This window comes from Eptesicus fuscus, chromosome 4, assembly GCF_027574615.1.
Source record: "Eptesicus fuscus isolate TK198812 chromosome 4, DD_ASM_mEF_20220401, whole genome shotgun sequence".
Lineage (NCBI taxonomy): Eukaryota > Metazoa > Chordata > Mammalia > Chiroptera > Vespertilionidae > Eptesicus > Eptesicus fuscus.
In genome coordinates, this window is record NC_072476.1 from 104,944,431 (window position 1) to 104,967,149 (window position 22,719).

General features: G+C 39.2%; 2 protein-coding genes and 1 long non-coding RNA gene across 13 annotated transcripts in view; 2 read left to right on the forward strand and 1 right to left on the reverse strand.

Moving 5' to 3' along the window:
* The window catches only part of PRKAA1 (protein kinase AMP-activated catalytic subunit alpha 1), a 29,394-nt gene extending 14,110 nt beyond the window's left edge, over nt 1-15,284 (forward strand). For all 3 annotated transcript variants that reach the window (XM_054715296.1, XM_054715297.1, XM_054715298.1), the window contains 6 exons: nt 3,037-3,181; nt 4,191-4,278; nt 6,843-7,067; nt 8,573-9,059; nt 9,161-9,287; nt 12,362-15,284. In XM_054715296.1, coding sequence (XP_054571271.1) covers nt 3,037-3,181; nt 4,191-4,278; nt 6,843-7,067; nt 8,573-9,059; nt 9,161-9,287; nt 12,362-12,606 — 1,317 coding nt within the window. In that variant the 3' untranslated portion in view covers nt 12,607-15,284. The remainder of the gene's footprint in view (nt 1-3,036; nt 3,182-4,190; nt 4,279-6,842; nt 7,068-8,572; nt 9,060-9,160; nt 9,288-12,361) is intronic.
* Nucleotides 902-18,881, reverse strand: LOC129148888 (uncharacterized). Of its 3 annotated transcripts, none has more exons than XR_008555912.1 (5): nt 18,734-18,881; nt 15,418-15,475; nt 13,347-13,428; nt 12,492-12,541; nt 902-1,055 (listed from the first exon to the last, which is right to left on the reverse strand). It is a non-coding gene; the product is annotated as an uncharacterized LOC129148888 (long non-coding RNA). The 3 variants fall into 3 exon arrangements; XR_008555913.1 differs by lacking the exon at nt 902-1,055 and adding an exon at nt 6,260-6,304; XR_008555911.1 differs by lacking the exon at nt 902-1,055 and having other exon boundaries at nt 12,444-12,541.
* TTC33 (tetratricopeptide repeat domain 33) overlaps nt 18,021-22,719 on the forward strand; it is a 29,851-nt gene continuing 25,152 nt past the window's right edge. The window contains exon 1 of one of the 7 annotated variants that reach the window (XM_054715301.1): nt 18,021-18,042. The gene's annotated coding sequence lies outside the window, so the exon portion shown is untranslated. Of the gene's footprint in view, nt 18,043-18,121; nt 18,211-18,258; nt 18,358-18,699; nt 18,709-19,067; nt 19,216-19,271; nt 19,423-22,719 lie in introns of those variants that run through there. The other 6 variants (XM_054715300.1, XM_054715303.1, XM_008155600.3 and 3 more) reach the window with 6 other exon arrangements.

Here is a 22,719-nt window from a genome sequence, read left to right on the forward strand (position 1 = left end):
AAATACTTACAGATCTAGGCCTTGCTAGCAAACCCTAGCCATATTTAAACTGCATTCACTTTTCTGTTTCCGAAATCTGATGTACCTGAAGTAGTAAGAACAGGCTGCATGAAGGACTTAAGTAGACTTAGAGAATTTAAAGTTGGAAGGAATTTTAGAAGACATTTTGAATAGTATCTTAAGTAACAGATACAAAAACTGAACTCTGACCCCTGCCCACACTTTTTCTCACATCCAGGTTATTGGCATGCTAAAGTCTCTACTATAGGAGCCATATCTAGCACCGAGAATCCCTTCCCCCCTCCCAATCTGAAGTTCTTTATGTCGTTCACTTGTTCTGCTAGTATATAGCATATGTTTATTTTCATCACACTCAGCTCATTAACCAGGTTAATTTTCATTTGCCATTTCTTAACATGGTTCATGTAAATTTGAGGCATTCCACTTCTCTCTTCACCCTATCTCCCCGCACCCCCCTTTTCTGCCTGGAAATATGGAAGTTGAATTGGCATCTTGTGTGCTTTTCCATTTCTTTGTCAGTCTGCTTAACATTATGGGAGTTTTCCTCTGTGTTTATCTGTTGCAGATTAACACTTCAGTTGTCATCGTTTCTATTTCAAGGGTCTTCCTTGTTTTCTGAAATTTTCTTTTCTATAAATAGCCTATTTTTTCTCCATAGATGTAATACTCTTATCTGAAGATGACAAATAGTTAAATTTTTTTCTTGTGTTCCCGGCATTGTTTCTGGACAGTCTGTGCTCCAGTTCCCTGCTCCCTGGTTTTTTAAAACTCACTTTATTGGTCTTTCTTTGTCTCTTGTCCATTGGCCCTTCCTTACTGGCTGTCTCCTCATTGAGAGTGAGGTACGGAAGGCCGAGCTCATGGAGTGGGCCTCCGCATAGGATGGTTAGGTAGGGACTTACCATTTTATTGGGGCCACCAAAGGTCAGTAACAACAAACAGCTCTCTTTGGATCAGATGGTTGCTCCAGAAGAAACCTTCCAGTTTCCCTGGGCATCAGCTCAGCTGCCAGCAAGCTTTCAGCAGCCAGGAAGCTGAAAGGGAAGAGGCCGCAGGGGACACTAGTCAGTGTGTTGACTTTCACGCAATCCCCATGTTTTCTTCTCGGGCCTCAGCCCTGCCTGGGTGCCCTTGAGGACAGAGCTGGGTCAGCCTTACTAGGAAGCAAATCATGGGTCTTGCTCCCTAGCAGAGGAGTTTAGAACTTGTTTCTCCAAACAGTTGTTCTCTTTTTAGCCCACCTCTCACTTCTACCTTCAAAAATTCCCAGGACTCCCCATTTCTGAGCCTTTCCAGGGCTCTCTGCACAGACAAGTTGTTACTGGCTTCCGTCCCTATAGGCGTGGGTTTCGGCGTCCTCTGGCTGGCGAAGTCCTTCTCACTTCCATCCACTCTCCAGCGTGGTGGCTCCTCTTGATTCCTGCTGCCTCTCCTCTGGTTCTCTTTGTCTTTATAGGCAAACGTCCTTTCAGGAATATCTCAAGGAGTGGAGGCCAAAGGTTCAGGCTGCCATGTTTGACTGGAAATATGCTTTGACTTTTCTAAATCTTCCTTTGAAAATTTCCCCTCCTTCACCCTTTGTACTGTATTTATCATTAATATAGTATAATCTTCATTTTTTGTAGCCTATATAGTTATTTTACCTCTTATATTTTAATTAATTAAGTTTTCTTCTCTTTCACATTTAGAACACATTCTTTTTTCATTTAGTATATTTGATATGATTGTTTTAAAAAAATGAACCTACATTTCTTCTAGAAATAAAGGTGTTAGATTGCTAATTCATTAGCATTATTTTTAGAGGAAGGGTATCTCACAGTACTTTGATAACTTTTTAAAAAATATATATTTTTTATTAATTTTAGAGAGAGGAATGGAGAGGGATAGAGAGATGGAAACATGGATGAGAGAGAAATGTTGATTAGCTGTCTCCTGTATGCCCCACAATGGGGATTGAGCCAAAAACCTGGGCATGTACCCTGACCAGGAATCGAACCCTGACTTCCTGGTTCATAGGTCAGCAATCAAGGACTGAGCCACACCGTCCTGACGTACTTGATAGTTTTAATTTTGCTTCTAAAAATACTATTATTTCATCTTTTCTCCCAGATTATCTATGCCATTTAAGGTATAAAAAATCTCATTTTAGAATGCTAATTTGTGCCCTGTGTTAGAGAATTGCATATTAGAGTTCTTCACCTTAAGTATTAATAGCTTATTAGTTAAATACCCCTTCTTGAGAGCAAGCATGTCAAAGTAATAATTATGAAAAAAACAAAATAAGAAAATATGGATAAATGGAAAGAGAATTTTTACTGGTAAAAGAATATTTAAAAACATGTAGTTGCAGCAAAAGATAATCTTTTCAGTAAGTCAATTAAAGATAAATGCTTTTATATTTTATAAAAATAAATGGAATTAAGGTTTTTCTTTTGTTAAAATGAAAACGTCTTTTATTTCCGGACATAAAGTGAGATGATTGCTTGGTAATTCATTAACAATGCTTTAAATGTTACTCCCTCATATAGTCTAACACTATCCCCGCCACAGCATAACTGTGTCCTTATCCTGCTTTATTTTTCTTCAAAGCACTATCACTCATTTATTTTATTGTCTATTTTCTCAACTGTATTAGTCCCTCTCTTGCTACATAGCATTAAACTGTACATGAGGTTTTCAGTAAATATTTGTTAGGAATGAAAGATGACACGTTTTGAATTTATAGGAGAAAACATGTCTAGTTTTAGGCAGAAATTGAAACTGTCTGAAATAGCTCATGAGATATAAAGGAAAGCAAGCTATGACAATGGAGTCATGAAAGTGGTCACAGAGAAAGCTGAGTCACTGATTTGGGTTCCGGGATCCTCCTAGCAGTGTTGTTTGTGCCGCATAGCTGTCCTCTGCATTTCAAAAGTATCTTATAAGTGCGGTCCATGCATTCATACAGTTTTATAGATTGGAGAATTAATTTCTGTTGAAAGACACACCTTTAATATGCCTCTCTACTTTCCTTAGCTGGATGAAAAAGAAAGCCGCCGGCTGTTCCAACAAATCCTTTCTGGCGTGGACTATTGCCACCGGCACATGGTGGTCCACAGAGACCTGAAACCGGAAAACGTGCTGCTGGATGCACACATGAATGCCAAGATCGCTGATTTTGGTAAGGAGATGTTTACAGTTTCCCCTGGTCACCGCGTTCAGTGAACATGGCAGCATTCTTCAGATAACTCTTACTTTTATGTCATAGACTGAGTATTCCAAAGGGGTATATCTTCACCATTTCGTTCATGAGCACGCAAAAAGGAGGAGAGATCTAGGAATTCTCTTTTCTTAGCTTTATGTCTTTAAAATGGAGTTTTGTGACAGTAGGTAAACAGTGGTGGTAGAGACATCGTTCGAAGGAGCCCAGTATGTGTGAAGGAGAAGTTAGTGACCTAGTTCCAGTGTATTCTTTTAATCAATTATGGAGCAAGAGGTAGGAGACTGGGATGGAGTTATTCAAACTTGGGAAGCCAGAAGATGAACTATATGAACACAATTATTTAGGGAAAAAAGGTAAGGTGTTTTAAATGATAGAAAAACAATTTCAACTTGAGAAAAATGTAATTTCAGCCTGAAATTACAAATTTCAACAAATTATCAAAAATGAATTAAAGTTCCTTTTATTTCCTATAGAAATTACCATTGCCATTGTTAAATCTAACAGAAAAAGGAATCGAATACATTTTTGAGAAGATATAGGGTCTTTTTGTAGTAAAACTTTGAGGGAACTTTGATTTTCAAAATTATTATATTTTATTAAAGAATCAGAACAGGGATTAAGAGAAACTTTCAAATTTAATTCTTCTCTGTTCTACATTTTTTTCTAGTAATTTCTGTACTAATAAAATTTAAACAGCCAAGTTTATTTTAGTAAGCACAGGGGCTAATAGCTTAATATATGCTCATTAAATCGAAAAAATGCACTAACTTTAAATGTTGAAATAGATTATAAATTTTAGGGCATAGTGGCAAAATATTTGGGAATAGTAAAGACTATAGGATTTTGTTGGAGTAAAGAATAAAATGATGTATTACTTTAATGCAAACTCAATGGTATTGTTTAATGGAGTTTTGCTTTTATTTTTATCCTTGGGAAATCTTGAGTAGTGGATTTTGTGCATTTTCAGGTCTTTCAAACATGATGTCAGATGGTGAATTCTTAAGAACAAGTTGTGGCTCACCCAACTATGCTGCACCAGAAGTAATTTCAGGAAGGTAGTATTTGACGCCCCCTGCCCTCAGTACATCTGTAATTGTCTTTTTCTCCTAGATTTTGTTAGTCTGTAGTGCCTGTAGTGTTTAATTTAGTGAAAGGATCGGAACTTAAGGCTTATTCTTTTCTTATCCAGAGAGTGTTCTGTTTTAAGAATAAAACATTGTAATTAAGGCCTCCATTTATAGAGGAGAATGTTGATATGCAAAGTCAATGTTACATTAAAATAATTAGATGAGAGTACTTAACATTTTTACTCCCTGGTGGAAGAAATTGGAGGTTTAAAACTAGTGAGTTTTAAAGGTAGGTAAGAACGTAAAAACTTGGTTAATACAGAAATATCTAGTCGTTAGAAGTGGCTTACTGTTTACTTAGATCAGGGGTGGGGAACTGTTTTTCTGCCATTGGCCATTTGGATAGTTATGATTCACTTAACAGAAGTTTATGTTGCTATGAAAAAAGCTCCTACATTTATTGAACTTCGAGTCCCGCCTGCAGTTGCCCGGGCAGGGCCAGCCCAAATGATTTCATGGGCCTTGTAAGGTCTGTGGGCCGATGTTTCCCACCCGATTTAGATGAAGAATAAAATTGAAATGTGTAGCTTTAGTTTTTCAAATAGTTAGTATTTGGTAGTAGCTTAAGGTTTTATGATAAAGTATCTTGGAGAATTGGACTCAAGTATTAATAAAATCTTCAGAATTCATTTATTTTGAATTTTCATTAAAAAAGTTTTTTAGAGACCAATACTGTAAGAATGCTAACCTCTCAAATTACTAAATTCATGTTTGAAACAATGAGAATCTTTGTAAGGTGCACCTTTTTGAATAGTTTAGATGACAGGGAAGTTTAATTTTTTTAAAGAGTATTTGTTCTTCACTGTATCACTGAAATTCAAAACAGAAGGTTGATTTTGTTTACTAGTTTTTATAGTTAACTTTAAAAAAATATATATTTTTATTGATTTCAGAGAGGAAGTGAGAGAGATAGAAACATCAATGATGAGAAAGAATCATTGACCAGCTGCCTCCTGCATGCCCCACACTGGGGATTGAGCCCGCAACCCGGGCATGTGTCCTGACCAGGAATCGAACTGTGACCTCCTAGTTCATAGGTTGATACTCAATCACTGAGCCATGCTGGCCGGGCTATTAGTTAACTTTTAAGAACTTTTATTCAAACTACTTGTCTTTGTTTGAATGTTTCAGATCCTGATTAATTTGCAATGCAGAAATATTGTAGTACTTTCTTCCTATTTTCATCAGCTTACTTGTCTAACCTGTTCAGAGAAATTATATTTCTATAAAGTCATGGCTATGAATAAGGCAGAAGTATCCTAATTTTAGATTTAGCAAGTTTTATCATTTTATATTAACTTGGTGTCCGAAATTCTTTAAAAAATTTCATTTGTGCTATCTAATTCAGTATCTAGATATTGGGGGCAGGGTTAAATAAATAAAAATAAATGTATTGTAATTATGCATATATGCAATGGGTCATGACTAAAGTCTAATTTTCCTAGTTTGCATAAGGTCTTTCTGTAAGGTCTGGATGAATGGAAACTTTTACTTTCAAAACAGTGTTTGTAGTGGGAAGAGATCAACCAAAGAACTTGTATGCACATATGCATAACCCATGGACACAGACAATAGGGTGGTGAAGGCCTGGGGTTGGGGGTAGGGACAGCTAGGAGAGGTCAGTGGGGGAAAAGGGGGACATATATATTACTTTCAACAATAAAGATTTTGTTAAAATCAGTGTTGATCGATCAGTACAACAATTTCTTTGACCAATTTAAAGAAATCCTTTCTCTGAAGCCAGACTTTGCAAGGGGTACCTGGCCAGTCTGCAGCTAGGCTGGCCAGCTGGCTACAGTGCACTGCAAATAGAATCTGGGAGCCAGTTAGCATGGCTTCCTTCCAGTCTCAGGCCCCTTTACCTTGAGGAGGTCTTGGGTTACTGGGGAGACTGGATGTAGAGTCTGTCACTAGAGAAGATTCTCAGTTGATGAAAGATCATTTCCTCTCTCCTCTGTAACCAAACAACAGTGGTTTTAAATTCACTGACGATATAGTATTTGCTCAAGGTTTGGAACTATTGGTTGAATCTCATGAGGGCTATAGTAGGTAGTAAGAACAGAATTTTAGCTCTAGTCTATAAATTAAAAGACAAATTTCTGACTTTTGTTTTCAAAGAAAGTACTGATAGAATTAGTACAAAATCTTAATATATAGTATACAGCACTGATTACACAAACTATATTCTAATAATGAACTATCCATACTTAGCATTTAAAAAATATTTTTATTGATTTCAGAGAGGAAGGGAGAGGGTGAGAGAGAGAGAGAAACATCAGTGATGAGAGAGAATCCTACACGCCTCACACTGGGGATCGAGCCCACAACCCGGGCATGTGCCCTGACTGGGAATCGAACCGTGATATCCCGGTTCATAAGTGGACACGCAACCACTGAGCCATGCCAGCCAGGCCATACTTAACATTTTTGGTTAAATGACTGACTCTTAAGTTGCTAGTGATTATTAACCCAGGGGGTATTTCCTGTTGCAGATTGTATGCGGGTCCGGAGGTAGACATATGGAGCAGTGGCGTTATTCTCTATGCCTTGTTATGCGGAACCCTTCCATTTGACGATGACCACGTGCCAACGCTTTTTAAGAAGATATGTGATGGAATCTTTTATACCCCTCAGTATTTAAATCCTTCTGTGATTAGCCTATTGAAACATATGCTGCAGGTGGATCCCATGAAGAGGGCCACCATCAAAGATATCAGGTAATAGAGCAACTTGCAGATTATCAGGTCTAATAGCGTCAATGATGTAAGTTAAGTGAAAGGAAAAGTTGCACCATCGTATATACTGTTTTTATGTTAAAAAATAGTGGATAGACAAATTAATTTATTGTGTTATTTAAAAATACACACTATACTGTAAGATTGGTAAGGAGGGAGAATTTTCACTTTTTTACTTGTGCATCTTTATTTGTTTTGAAATTGTAATAGTGAACATTATATTACTTTTTAAATTTAAAAAATAGCTAATGAAAAATAAAAGGACCCTCAGAGGGTCCTTTTTGTAGTGCTTCTTTGAGATTTTTCTACAGTATGCTTCATATTTGACTTTTAAGTATTCTTATTAGGATTAATACTTTTTCGTAGTTCATTTATGTGTAGCTATTTGAGTTCTGATCTCATGAATTATTATACTTTTTCCTTTTGTTCATCTCAAGGAATGAGAACATTTTAGTATAATCCATGACATACTTTTTGTAGTAGTAGATATTGAATCACATATGAGGCTGCTATTTTGTAGGCACAAAATCCGTCAATATTGCCAGTTTCTTATGGTTCATCCTAATAGTTTAAGTAAGACAAAGGTGATGGTGACAAATCTACTTCTCAAAATTGTGTGAGCCTTTTCTGATGAAGATTTAAAATTCACTGCAAACTATGTTTCTACTACCGCTGTTTCCTTCTCCCCGCCCCCCCCCCCCCCCATGGGAATTTCTCTTTGGTCTTATAATGAATGTCTCCAAGGGTCCTCAAACTTTTAAACAGGGGGCCAGTTCACTGTCCCTCAGACCGTTGGAGGGCCGGACTATAGTTTAAAAAAAACTATGAACAAATTCCTATGCACACTGCATATATCTTATTTTGAAGTAAAAAAACAAAACGGCAAAAACACCCGCATGTGGCCTGCAGGCCGTAGTTTGAGGAAGCCTGGTCTAGACAGCACATTTCTCTGAGATGGAGGGACAAGGAAGAAAGAAAGAGGTGCAGATCTGGGATTAGTAAACAAGACGCTTCAGGGCAGCGAAGGAGGAGGGAAGATCACATGTAGAACTTAGAGCTTGATTCCTTCCCATTTACTCCGTGTCTATAGACCAGCCAGAAAGAGACTACAGAGGTCAGTGTGTGATTCCACTGGCTGATGAAAAAGACAAATCATTTTCTAAAGTTTATATTTTAAACTAAGTGGGAGATGCTTTTTCTTATTTTATGTATTCTTTTTCTAATTTAAATGTAATCTAAAGTATACACATTTCTTTTCCTGTTACTACAGCACTGCTTTCTCCCTCTTAAAATCAGAGGGAGGCCACAGCATTTCCCTTGATAAATACAATGAACTGTGAGCCAGAAGAGGAAAATCTCAGTTTAAAAAACAATGATACTACAGTATAATATATATAAATGAATTCATGTCCTAAATTCCCCAACTGTTACTTTCAGTCTCATTTCTACTAAAAATCCCTTCTCCTGGCCCTGCCTTTTTCTCTCAGGGAACATGAATGGTTTAAACAGGACCTTCCAAAGTATCTCTTTCCTGAGGATCCATCATATAGTTCAACCATGATTGATGATGAAGCCTTGAAAGAAGTATGTGAAAAATTCGAATGCTCAGAAGAGGAGGTGCTCAGCTGCCTCTACAGCAGAAATCACCAGGACCCGCTGGCAGTTGCCTACCACCTCATCATAGATAACAGGAGAATAATGAACGAGGCCAAAGATTTTTACTTGGCGACAAGCCCGCCTGACTCTTTTCTCGATGACCACCATTTGACTCGGCCCCACCCTGAGAGAGTGCCCTTCTTGGTGGCTGAAACTCCAAGGGCACGCCACACCCTCGATGAATTAAATCCACAGAAATCCAAACACCAAGGTGTAAGGAAAGCAAAATGGCACTTGGGAATTAGAAGTCAAAGTCGACCAAGTGACATCATGGCAGAAGTTTGTAGAGCAATTAAACAACTGGATTATGAATGGAAGGTAGGAAAGAAAGGGCATTCTGATTATGGGCACTTTTGGCAAACCTGTAGTGTTTTATAGACGAATTGCTTGTGACTGTTTTTGTCCATACCGTACGCTAGGTTGTGAACCCATATTATTTGCGCGTTCGAAGGAAGAATCCTGTGACAAGTACATACTCCAAAATGAGTCTACAGTTATACCAAGTGGATAGTAGAACATATTTATTGGATTTCCGAAGTATTGATGGTATGTACATCCTAAAACACTACAGATGACATATTAGACCTATTACCTAACTTGGCTTTTTTGTCTTTGATTCTTTTGAAGCTTCTTGAATTGTTCCTGGTAACTCAATAGAAAAAAAAAAAGTAATAATATGAGATTTTGTGCTTTTGTCATGTCAACATTTGTAAATCTTGGTATTCTTGTAGTCTTAGACTATATTGTCCTTTTAAGATTATGTTGTAGAATTAATTCTTTTTTTAAAATATATTTTTATATATATTTTATGGAGAGGGAGGGAGAGGGAAAGAGAGTTAGAAACATCAATGAGAGAGAAACACCGATCAGTTGCCTCCTACACAACCCCTACTGGGCATGTAACTGCAACAAATGTACATGTCCTTGACTGGAATCGAACCTGGGACCCCTCAGTCCGCAGGCCAATGCTCTATCCACTGAGCTAAACTGGTTAGGGCTATGTTGTAGAATTCTTAAAGCCAGATGCAGTCTGATCCTAAAGCAATAGTTTCTGCCACATTTCTGTTTTTTGAAGTGGTTCATTCTGGTAAGATAAATGTTTTATTTAGAAACTAGAGGTCCGGTGCATGAGATTCATGCACTGGGGGGTGTCCCTCAGTCCAGACTGCACCCTCTCACAGTCCAGGACCCCTCAGGGGATGTCCACCTGCTGGATGTACCCCCAGGGGGATCAGGCCTAAGCCGGCAGTCAAACATCCCTCTCTCAATCCAGGGCTCTTGCAGTCCAGGACCCCTTGCTCCTTACCACCACTGCACTCGCCAGCTGTGAGCCCAGCTTCTGGCTGAGCTGTGCTCCCCCTGTGGGAGCGCACTGACCACCAGGGGGCAGCTCCTGAATTGAGTGTCTGCCCCCTGGTGGTCAGTGCATGCCATAGCAACCGGTCATTCTGCTGATTGGTCGATTTGCATATTACGCTTTTATTATATAGGATAATTGTTGACTTTTCTGTAAGTTTTTATTAAATAATTTCTTAACTGATACTTAATAAAATCTTTACTTTTCATTTGAGGATTAGGCAATAGTGAGTAGATTTTAGAGTTGAGTGACAAGGCACTGTAAGTAGATGTGATGAGTAGCTCCAGAGGACAAGGAACTCTTTGCTGGGTCAGGTTTCTTGCGGGGCCCTTGAGAAATGTTTTGTAGGGATTTCTGGTTATTTTTCTCCTCGGAACCAGCCTTTTCCTGCAAGCTTGACACTACAGACATAATCAGAGATGCCCATCTTTTGTCATTTTTGTGAGAGTTGCATGTTTCCAGTACTATTTACCTTTCAATAAGTGTGCTTAAATAATAGATCACTTTTGTGTAAAATGCACTGTAGAAGGATTCCTGAAACTAAAGCATTTTATGTCCATGGTAACTATCATAGTTAGCTAACAGTGACATTAACCTTATACCTAGACTGTTGAACATTTCTAGTAACCAACTATTATAAACAATCATAGACAACCTGATGATCAAATCACTGAAATATTTAGAATTTTAAATTAGGTCTTTTAATTTGTCATTAAATTAATGACCCTGTTGCTTTGTAAGATCTTAAAGTACCTTCTTGAATTTTATTAAAGAAACATTAATTATGTTGAATATTGTTTTACTGTTTTAATAGTTTGAAAATGAAAATCTCTACTTAGAAAATACATCTCTGATTACCATTATGTATGGTTTGCCAGGGTATCTCCTTCTCAAATATTTAGATTAGTTAATTTGAAGAAAATTAATTGCAGAAAGCAGATACTTGGTTTTTGTTGTTGGTTTTATTTTTAAATGGGAAAAAAATGTCTTAAATGCCAAGGTATATCTATGATAGACTATAATACTATAGTAAATATACAATAATCTTGACGTTGTTTGAAATTTACATTAACTCAGATTTCCCAAGTGTATATGCTATTAAAACCAATTTACCTTATCTATTAAAAAACCTATTAGAACACACTTGACTCATAATTCAGGTAAATATTCTTTCTCTACTCCATCATTATAAAAGGCTATAGCTGTATATATAAAAATTCTCTCATAAACAAAGCCTATAATGAGGTAAATGTTTATGGCAATTCTTTATTGGCCAAATCAATTGAGTTACGATGTGTTGATATTTTTCTCCATCTAAGATTGTATGAAATAGGTGAGACGACTCACCTCTGAATTCCTTTGTCTTTAAACACTAAAGATAGTATCTTGTCAGAAAGACACAGGTTTGAGCTGTGATATGCTGTCCAAACTTTTCTGCTTATTTTATGTCCAAAGAGTGCTTATCTGTTTACACATAATAAACCAGTCAGAGATATTTTTACTTTTTTCACTGTTTTTGGATCAAATTCTCAACTTTTGCACCTGGGTTTACCAATGCAATGATCATTTATTGTTTTTGTATTGTGTTCCCAACTTCGGTTTTTTTCCTGCTTTTGTTCATTGTTGCTCTTTTACGAGATCTTAGATCAAATATGAAGAGAAAATGGGTGAGTGAGAAACACTGAGATGAGAGTTAGGAGACTTGGATTCTAGATTTACTTCCCTGTTCATTGGTTACCATGGCAAGTCAGTTCACTTTTGGGGGTTTGTTTTCATCTTGATGAAACAAGGAGCTGGATGAGATATCTTCCAAAAGTACATTTATTCTGTGATTTCATTATGGAGGGATTAAGTTTTATTGCTAAGGAATGATATTAACCCTCAAGTTACTAGTTTATTGGGCTCTTAATCTTGGATTGCAAGATTGATGAGTAGCTACATACTGTACCCAATCTTTTTTTTTTCCTTTCATTTTATTTATTTATTTACTTATTTATCATTTATTTATTTATTTACTTACTTATTTATTCATTTGTTTATTTATTTTGTACCCAATCTTGATGAGCCATCAGGAGAATGCATGCTCTGTGTAGGAAAGGTGAGAGATTTAATACCGATGCTTTGCTTCTGTTTGAGAAAGGATTCAAAATAAGACATGCTCTTGATAGCTGGTCAGTGATTGCACTCGAAAAAGAAAACGAAATACTATTGAAATGTGGGGGTGTGTAACGGATTATAATAAGTTGGACTGTATTTTACTCAGATGAAATTACTGAAGCCAAATCAGGGACTGCGACACCGCAGAGATCGGGATCCGTTAGCAACTATCGGTCTTGCCAAAGGAGTGATTCGGATGCGGAGGCTCAAGGAAAATGCGCAGAAGCTTCTCTTACCTCATCTGTGACCTCACTGGACTCTTCTCCTGTTGACTTAACTCCAAGACCTGGAAGTCACACAATAGAATTTTTTGAGATGTGTGCGAATTTAATTAAAATTCTTGCACAATAAACCTAAAACTTGGCTTATTTCTCTGATAGCAATAAGCATGCATATTAAATTATAGCCAAATGCTTCCATTTATAATCAAGTTATACATAATTATAACTGAGGATTAGCCTTTTGGAATGCATTTTGCACAGGGATTGGAACCTGGTTTAGTTAAAAGCCTAATGTGCAAAAATGAATTAAGGTAATTTTGTTCACTGTTTCAGTAGGCATATAGCATCATAAAATATACACAATGAATTATAGGTCTCTCAGGCTCACTTGATTTTTGGCTCTTTTATATTTAGTGTACACAGGGCTTTGTAGAATATTAATTTACCATAAAGGCCTTCATTTGTTATTACATGTTGTGTTATATATTTGCTTCATAAATTTATTCAATAAATATTTGCCTAGAATCCCCAGAGAACTTTATGGGTGATTTTGTTTTCTGGGCTCCTTAACTTCTTAGGTAGCAAGTATCTTCCAGCAGTAGGGACAGCATGGAGGACTCGTCCATATCCCCCCCTTAATATTCTATAGTGTATGGTGAGTAACATCAAAGATTAGACACATGCAAGTTTTCTCTTTAGTTTGGTTAAGTCCAAAAATACATACAGAACCAACATTTAGATTTCTAGGCATTGAGTTTAATCTTAACAATTTGTCCCTATATTCTGTACATACATTGTTCTTTTTTGTAATGTTGCAAGAGCTGAGTTGCATATACTGTGAATACATCATGTTGTTTTTGCCAATCTTACCTGTTCCTTTGCTCCTCCTGTCAGTATTGAATGTATGCAAACACTTCTTGTTGTTCGATCATACATCTTTTAAATCGATTCACTGCACAGAAAAAACACCTCTTATAAACTATTTAAAGGTTCAGATGTGACTTTTGCTTCCAGATTTCATTATAAACATTTATACATGTGTGTCTGCCACTTGGATTCAACACTTGTTCACCTGTTGCCATATTTGCTTTATACTTGTGTATATGGATATAGTTATACATATATTTTTGTATATGTGATATGCTCTTCCCTGGACCATTTGGATGTTGCAGACCTACTCATTACCCCTCAACATGTCAAGCATGTTCTAAAAATAATTATTAAAAAAAAATATTGTCCCCAAAAACCATAATCCTGTTATAAAAATAATTCCCTAATGTCATTTAATCATGCATATTTAGATTTTCCCAGTTGTCCTCCAGATTTCTTTAATAGCTGGTTATTTAAAACCAGATCCAATTAAAGTTTACACATTGCATTTGGTAATGTCCTCTTAGTTAGGTATAACACTATTTCAGTAAAATACGGAAATAATTGGATAATTCTAAATGGTCACATTTGTTTTGAATTTTAAATTACTTTTTAAAAGGTAGTATTATGGGAACCGCCTAAAGATGCTTAATCTTCCTAAGATTTCTGATTTATAGTCTTTTTCTTGCTCTTAGCAATAGCGTTACATAACAGGTATAAATGAAGATTTAAAGTCACCTCAGATAAAATTGCTATCATGTGTATGCTAATAAAAAAATAAAAGTATTTCCCATATTCGCCTTATACAATTTTAACTTCAAGAAATGGATATTTTTTCCTGTTAATCATTTTTCCATTGTAAAAGCTCTTTTTTTCCTCTCTCGTTTAAGACTGTTAATGTAGGGTTTGTTTGTTTGGTGTGTGTGGGGTTTTTTTGCAAATACAGTGAGCCCCTGTGTAATTGGATAGTAACGTACTCAGATGTCATGATAGCTTGCATAGAACTGTAGTTGTTGATTTGCCTCCAGCACCCCTAGAAACATGCACTGAATCCAAAAGAAAAATCTTGGCTTCTTTTTGTCCAGGGCTTGTTCTATTCAATTTAGAGTCTGAAAGCTGTATAAAAAAGTAGGAGTTCCATTTAGGTATAAGTTCAAAACTGTATTTTAAATTGTACGTGGCCCTCTGTTTAGAAGATACTGAATTCTGTAGGCTCTATAAATGCAGCATTGTTCCTGATGTTAAGAACAGAGACTGTATTTTTAAAGTTACACAGTTGTATATAGAATTAAGACATAATGTCTCTGTAAGCTGTTATGGGGCGTGGGGGGCGGGGAGGCAAAAGGAGGAACCAATTAAATAGGACCTTCTAAAAATTGTTACTTTTGTAAACGTTGCTTCTTTTTAAGTTATTGTGATTCCTTTTAGTTACTGAGTTTTTATTTTGAAGATATTTAAATATTGCACTTGTACAAATAGTATGATAAATGCATAGACTATTGCAGTAAGTTCTTTTTTAAGCTGGGATATTTGAAATGACAGCTTTTCGTTGAGTATGTAAAGGTTGCATCAGAATTTTCACGAATTTATTGTAGTTTGCAAATTCTTACTAATTGAAGATGTAAAGGAGTCAATGCAAATTATTTTTAATCTTTTTTTTATCTTTTCAGCAATTTATATTTTTTTGTGATTTTATGCAACCATATTTTTACTTTGTTTTGACAACTGAAAGATGTATAAGGTTTTTTGCCAGAAATGTACTATATACATAGTTTTAAATATAACAGATTTTACTGATATGTAAAAATTTTGCCATTAAAATAAATGATTTCTCACCGAGAGGAACTTTTCTACCACGTTGGGGGATATGGGAGCTTAATATATCATATCTAATTTAAAATAATTTCACTGAAATAAAATTCATTGCTTTTACTTTGATTATATATTCTCTTGAGATGCTTTTATAGGTTTTTTTTTGGAGTTTTAAATGATTTTATACAAAAAGTCCTGCCCTCTCATACCCCTGCCCCACCCTTTTTGACCTTGTAGTAATACCATTCACATTGAATACCTGCTTGCTGGACTGTGGCTATGCGTAGAACTCGAGGCATCTCTGCTCTGACTGGCACCTTTGGAATGAAAGAAAAATGTGTGTTTAAATCTTTTCCCCTTAAACTCTTGCTGCCCACATCCACAGTAGAAGTCTCTTTTTCATTGTGAGTTCAGGTCAGATGAATGAAATTCCACACACGACATAATGGTAGTACGGTAGAAATCAATCTCATGGTGCGATATTCTGAGACGTTCATATATGTTTTGAATGGAGGATATTTAAGTATAAAATTTAAAATGCTTTGATTTAGAAATGAATAAAAACCCATCATTTTTCATCTTTTACAATGTGCTTAACTTTTTTTTTTTTATTTTTTTTTATTGAGGTATTATATGTGTACATATCTTACCATTACCACCCCCACCCCACACCCACACATGCCCCCCCCCAGAGTTTTGCGTCCATTGTTTATGCTTATATGCATGCATACAAGTCCTTCGTTTGATTTCATAACTCCCCCACCTCTCCCTAACTTTCCCCCTGTAATTTGAAAGTCTGTTTGATGCTTTACTGTCTCTGTATCTATCTTTTTGTTCATCACTTTATAATGATCTTTACTATCCCTAAATGAGTGGGATCATTTGGTATTTTTCTTTCATTGACTGGCTTATTTCACTTAGCATAATGTTCTCCAATTCCATCCAGGTTGCTGCAAATGATGAGAATTCCTTCTTTTTTTATGGCAGCATAGTATTCCATTGTGTAGATGTACCACAGTTTTCCGATCCAGTCATCTGCTGATGGGCACCTAGGCTGTTTCCAAATCTTAGCTATTGTAAATTGTGCTGCTATGAACATAGTGGTGCATATATCCTTTCTGATTGGTGTTTCTAGTTTCTTCGGATATATTCCCAGGAGTGGGATTACTGGGTCAAATGGGAGTTCCATTTTCAGTTTTTTGAGGAAACCTTAACTTTTTTATAGCCTCTGGGAAAACCCACTTTTTTATAGCTGACCATCTGCACCTTCCTTTTAAAAACAATGTACCTAAATATAATTACAGTGCTTGAACAAACATTAACTTTTGTCTCAACTCTAGAGGAAAGATTTCACGGCATAAGTCCAGGTGGGTTTGAGAGAACATTTATTAAAGCTGGGAACAGTGAGGCAAGGAAGGAATTAGGGTAGAAGAAGCAACAAACAGCAGAGGCTAGGCAGAGCTTGGAAAGGTTACAGGAAAGACGCTAGCCACGAGGGGCTGCCGTTAGCTCTCTAGGAAGTCGGAGAAAAGGGGGCCTTGGAGACAGCACCAGGGGGTGAGCTTGGAATGAGCTTCCACTGGCCACTGCTCCCTGGTTGCAAGTCTCGTGGGGACCCCTAGGGTTTAGGAAGAAATGAAAAAAGTTCATGCCCTGGAAGGGGCCTGGGTGTGCTATAGCGAGTGAGCCCACACTGAGTCTTTGTCTTGGGGGCTTTTATTCCCACCCCCACCCCTTTTTTTCCTGCAGGTGAAAATCTTAGCGGAGGGTTTCAGTAAAATATTCATCAGGTTCCCACGTGCGTTTTAAATATGATGATGCATCAAAATGAGTGTATAATGGAGTTATTCTTTGGTCTGTTTTACTTTTATCTTAGGTCTGTCCGGCTTTAATGGGGTTTTTGTTAGTTGTTCCCTGACTTCATCTGTCCTTGGGGTAGCTGGTACAGATGGCATTAATTGGGTCTTTGTTCTCTCTGTCCCAGACCAGGGTGATTTAAAGTTCTCTGGTCAGGGTGGGGAGGTATAAACACCTGCTTTCAGGTGTCCTTGGTTGGGAAGAGAAGGTCTTGCGTGATTCACAAGCTGGCTGTAAGTTGTCCAAATGTTTAATTTTCTTGTCCGTTTTCTTATTCCACTCGCGGGGGCGTTTTCCCAGCTGCTTCCTCTCCTGGCTGGCATCGGTGGCTTTCAATGGGGCCGTGGTGGCGGAGCGACCTGCCTTCGGGGATGTTTGGGCCTTCTGGAGGCGATTCGGTGGTCCCAGCTGGTGGTGGACGCCCAGGGCATCCTGTGGGCGGGCCCAGGGCATCTTGTGGGCGGGCCCAGGGCTGCGCCCAGGTGCGCACAGCGCCCAGGTGAGTCCCTCTCCCCGCCCAGTGACAGCGCTGGGCGAGGAAGCCCGGTCCACAGCAATGGCCTTCCTTCACACAGGCCAGCCACAGTGACAACAATCTCACTTTTCCAGTTGCCCAGACACTTCCCCGTGTGACTTTCCCGCACTTATTTCCAAGACAGGACCCACAGCTTTGTTGAGACCGTCATTTTCCCTCCTTTGTCAAACTTGTGTCTTCCGAAGTCCACAGCTGAGGCACGACGCTCCCCGATCTGCTTCCCTGAACCCTTGTTTAGTGAGTCCGCCTCTGGCCTCTGCGTGTGGCCGGCCTCCATAGCGAGAGCGTACACTCTTCTAACGCAGGGCACATCCTTATGCAATAAACTGCCCACATCGCTCTGCCCGCGCCTCGCCTGCTTCACTGCTTCCCCGGCTGGGCCGCGCAGCCGCAGTTTCCCGCGCCCTCCCGCCGGCGCCTGCGCACTCGATACTTCCGCCTGCTGCTAGAGGGCGCCCCCAGCTCGGGTGGCTGGACTACAAATCCCAGAAGGTAAAGGAGTGTGTGTGTGTGGGGGCGGCCGCAATGACTTCTGGGATCTGTTGTCCATGGGGAAGGATTAGCGGATGAGAAAAGCTTTGAGAAGCGTCTCTTCCCTGCCGGTTTCTCTGGACGCTTCCGAAGCCGCGGGTCGGCCACCCTGTACCTTGGGTATTAAAAGTAGGCAGGTCGGAGGTCGGGCATGGTGATTTCCGCTTCCTGTGGGCAAAGGGCAAGCGGAATGTAAACGCGGGAGCGGGGGAGTGGTGCTGAGGTAACTGGCTCCCTGGTCTGTGCTGGGAACCGGAGGAAGAGCAGGAAAAGGAGGCGAGTGGGTCTGTGGTTAGGCGAGAAAGGCGCTTCCGAAGGTGGAGTCGAGGCTCCACGGGGCTGTGGCAAAGCCGGGAGGCTGAGGCTGTGTCCAGGGGCGGGCATGGGAGTCGGGCCCTCCCCTGCCGCGGCGCCCGGGGCGGCCCTCGCCTGCCGGGCGGTGTGCGAGGCTTTGACCTTCCCTGAGCGACGGGAGGAGCGGGACCCGGGGCTGGTGCCCGCGGCTGAGGGCGGGCTGGGAACTCGCGGGGACGTGCCGGGCAGCTTTGGTGAATTTCTCACATTTAAATTGTGAGAAGTGAAGGGAAGTCGCTAATGCTGGTTTCAGCCTCGCGGTGACGTTTTCCGGTACATGGTTTCTGGAATGCCTCACCTCCGAGTCCATCCCTGTTCGCGGGAGGGTTCTGTTTTGATTTCCTGACCGTGTTCTCGGCGGGTTCTGGTCTGGGGGGGTCGCGTCCTCCGACCGGCGAGGACCGGCCTTCTCCGGCTCGGGCTGGGAACTGTCCGGCGGCCGCGGGACCCCGGTGCCTGCTGGGGGGCTCCTGTGCCGGCAAAAAGAACTCAGAACACAACGTCGTTGTTTAGAATTCTCATGGCCTCCATTAAGTATAATTCTGCATAAAATGAATGTGTGTGGTTTCACGAGTTTAACATGAAACCCACTTGATTATGAAGTACCTATATGACTTTTTTTTAAATTTAAAATCCTGGTGCAAAATGTAACTACAGACTTAAGAAAGCCTTCTTTATAAGAAGTTGGAATTGAATGTTCAGATAGCCTTAAGAACAGTACAGTCTTACTCTTGAAGATACCTGAATCAAGTCGGAGTGTTACATTCTCCAATGCGGCAAGTGTGTTGTGTACATCATGGGACTCACCCTTCTTTTCAGCCTGGCTAATTTTTATTCTTCAAAATCCACCGGAGCCGAAGTGTTTCTTCTCTGACATCCTGGCATCCTATGTGTACTCTCTTCTAGCACTTATCCTGTATTGTAATTAACTTTACCTTGTGGTCTCCAGACAGTTGTGAAGCGTATGTAAAGCTTACCATGGTTTTGGTAAGAGATTTGCGCTTTTTAACCTCAGTGCACCCTTGATACTGTGGCATCTTTACTCGGCCCTTATTGTTGCCGTGTCTGTTCTTCCGAGTGATGTTCCAGATCTCTTCTGTTCTCATGTCCCAGGATCATTTCTTTCCCCTTTACTTGGAGCAGAGGACCAGCCTCCTATTTCTCTGAAAAATGTGAAGCTTGGGGGTATGAAATTTGTCATTTCCTTTTCCCTCTACCTCTGAACTTGCCTAAACTTTTCATTCTATATTAGTTCTTGTCTGAGAGGAATGTATTCTTGTGCCTCTCTTCAAGGCTAAACTTGTCAATTGATGGGGGTTGTCAGGCTGTTTATACGCCTAGAACCTCATTGTGTCCTGACCTCCCTAGCTTCTGGTCTCTTGGGATCTTAAAGGATTTATGAAGGAGAATGGCAGAAACACCTGAGCCAGCAAGGTGTGTGGCTTCTTTATTCGTGGTTGAGAACCACCATCTGGGGCCTTGACCTATAAAAAAATATTTTTTAAAATTGATTTTTAGAGGGAGGAATGGAGAGGGATAGGGAGAAACATCGATGAGAGAGAAGCATTGGTCGGCTGCCTCCTGCATGCCCCCTTCTGGAGATCGAGCCCACAATCCAGGCACATGCCCTGACTGGGAATTGAACTGGTGACCTCTTGGTTCATGGGTTGATGCTCAACCACTGAGCCACACCAGCTGGGCTGAAGTATTAATTTTTTAAAAATACATATAGGTCTGTCCCTTTATCCTTTCCTTCCACCCTAAACCCTGCTTCCAATAATCTACAGACCTGGCCAATGAATTATGTAATTTGTCTTTAGTAACGACAGCAGATATCCATCAGTATTAATAAGGTTCCCACCCATTAATAGGGTGCCTCACAAAGTTTCATTTGGAAACGTGAAACCAGAAAACTAAATCATCCTCATTCTAGTCACCTTTAGAGATAGTTATAAACACAAGACTTCTTTCTTTTTTTAATATATTTTAATTGATTTCAGAGAGTAAGGGAGGGAGAGAGAGATAGAAACATCGATGATGATGAGAGAATAATTGATCGGCTGCCTCCTGCACGCCCCCTACTGGGGATTGAGCCCACAACCCAGGCATGTGCCCTTGATCGGAATTGAACCCAGGATCCTTTTGTCTGTAGGCTGACGCTCTATCCACTGAGCCAAATCAGCCTGGGCAAGACTTCTTCCTTATCTTGAATTATCCTGGTATCTTGTGAGACTTGCCTAATGATCCACTCTCTCTTGTTGTCCTCACTCTGCGCCTTTGGACTTCTGTAGTAACCACACTTCCATTTTCAGCCATTTCTTGGTTCTTCCCCTAAGTTCTTGTAGTCATCTTCAAACATAGGAATCTCATAATCTCCTATTGTAACAGGTCTGGGGAGAGAGTTTGGCATCGTCCTAATTCCCTAGTATAGTTTATAATCCATTGCTTCTCTAGGTTTTTCTAAAAAATCCCTGTTCATTTGGAAAGCATTTGTTTCTCCCTTATCAACCTGTACATTTCTTTAAAAAAAAAAAAATCTGCTAAACTCATTCAATATTTATTGAACTGCAAACCGCTGCAAACACAGCTGAAACCTAATTCTATACATTTCTTTTTTGCTATAATTTATTGGCACCGACTCACATTCATTAAGATCTTAGGCACGGAACACACGATTTTCTTACCCCTTCAATTTCTGCCGGTATCTTGGGCCTTCCATATAAAGGGCCTCACTTTTTCTGTCCCTTTCCTTCTAGTGACTACTTAACTTTACATCAGCCGTGTGCCTCAGATGTGAAGACCTTGGTATCTGCTAGAACTTACTATTTCATTTTTTATTCCCACAATGCCCATGTTTGGATAGTTTTATGAAGACTTCTGGTTCATCGCTTTTCCTATCCCTCAAGTTGATCATAATCTCTTTGGGGCCATAGATTCCTTTAAGAATGCACACACACACACACAGGCACATAAAAATATATATTAAAAAATTTAGAGGTTTCTCAGTATTTTTAAGCACATCCATGTAATTAGTAAAGAGTTCTTGGATCCCTCAGTAAATCCCTTCTCTAAATAAATATTTGTTGAATATTTGTTGAATTCTTCTGGGGTTTCCTTTAACTTTGTTTCATCAATTATTCTTTTACTAGAGGCCTGTTGCATGAAGAGATTCATGCAATAGGCCTTCCTTCCCTTGGCTTCCAGCACCAGTTTTCCTCCGGCACCTGGGACACAGGCCTTTGCTATGGCTGGAGTCTGCCCAGCCGTCTTCGCTGCATACTCAGGCTGGAGTCTGCCTTCTTCATCTTCGTCTTCATTGTGGCTGGAGTGCTGCTCCTGTAGATTACTTTGCCACCCTCCCCCCCATTATAGCAGGCGTTCTGCCCCGCTGGGCCACTCTGTGCCTGGAGCAGCTGGGCAGCCACCATATTTGGCATTCTATTTTGCATATCCCCCCTGATTGGCTGGTGGGCATAGCGGAGTGATGGTCAATTTGCATGTTTCTCTTTTATTAGTGTAGATTCTTTCTTATCCCTTACATTTATATATCATTGCAGATTTACAAAACAACTTAACATTTGTTATCTTTCCGATTCACCCACTGTGAATTTGCCAAGTGAATCTTTCAAAAACTTTTTATTATGAAAAATTTCAAACGTTCATGAAAAGAGAGAAAAATATAAGGGATCTTATGTTCTCATCACCTAACTTCATCAACTATCAACTCAGCAATCTTTTCATCTGTATTTCTCCTCTACTGTACCCCTACCCTCACTGGTTACATTGAAACAGTTCCTAGGTATCTTATAATTTCATGTGAAATAGTTTATTATGTATTCCTAAAAGATAAGGTTTTTAAAAAATAAATGTAATCATAATACTATTTATCATACCTAAAAAATAACTAGATATTTATTAATATCATCAAATATCAAGTCAGTGTTCTGGTTTTTCCTTTTTCCTCCCCATTGCCTGTGTGAACCCAGAATTAACAAGATCCACAAATTCTATTGGGTTAGTATGTCTTTTCATCTCTTAATCTAGAAGTTACCTCCCACCTTTCTCTCCTCCTTTTACCCCTGGCAGTTTATTTCTTGAAAAAACTAGCTTTATTTTTATTTTTTTGCTGTCGGCATCTCTGTCGGCATCCAGACCCCATATTTCTTAAAACTAGAGGCTTGATATGATTTAGGATTAATTTTAGTCAAGAATATATTGTGGCTGGTGTGTCCCTTCCATCAGGAGTTGCATAATGTCCACTTGTCTTTCTTGATGTTATTTGAT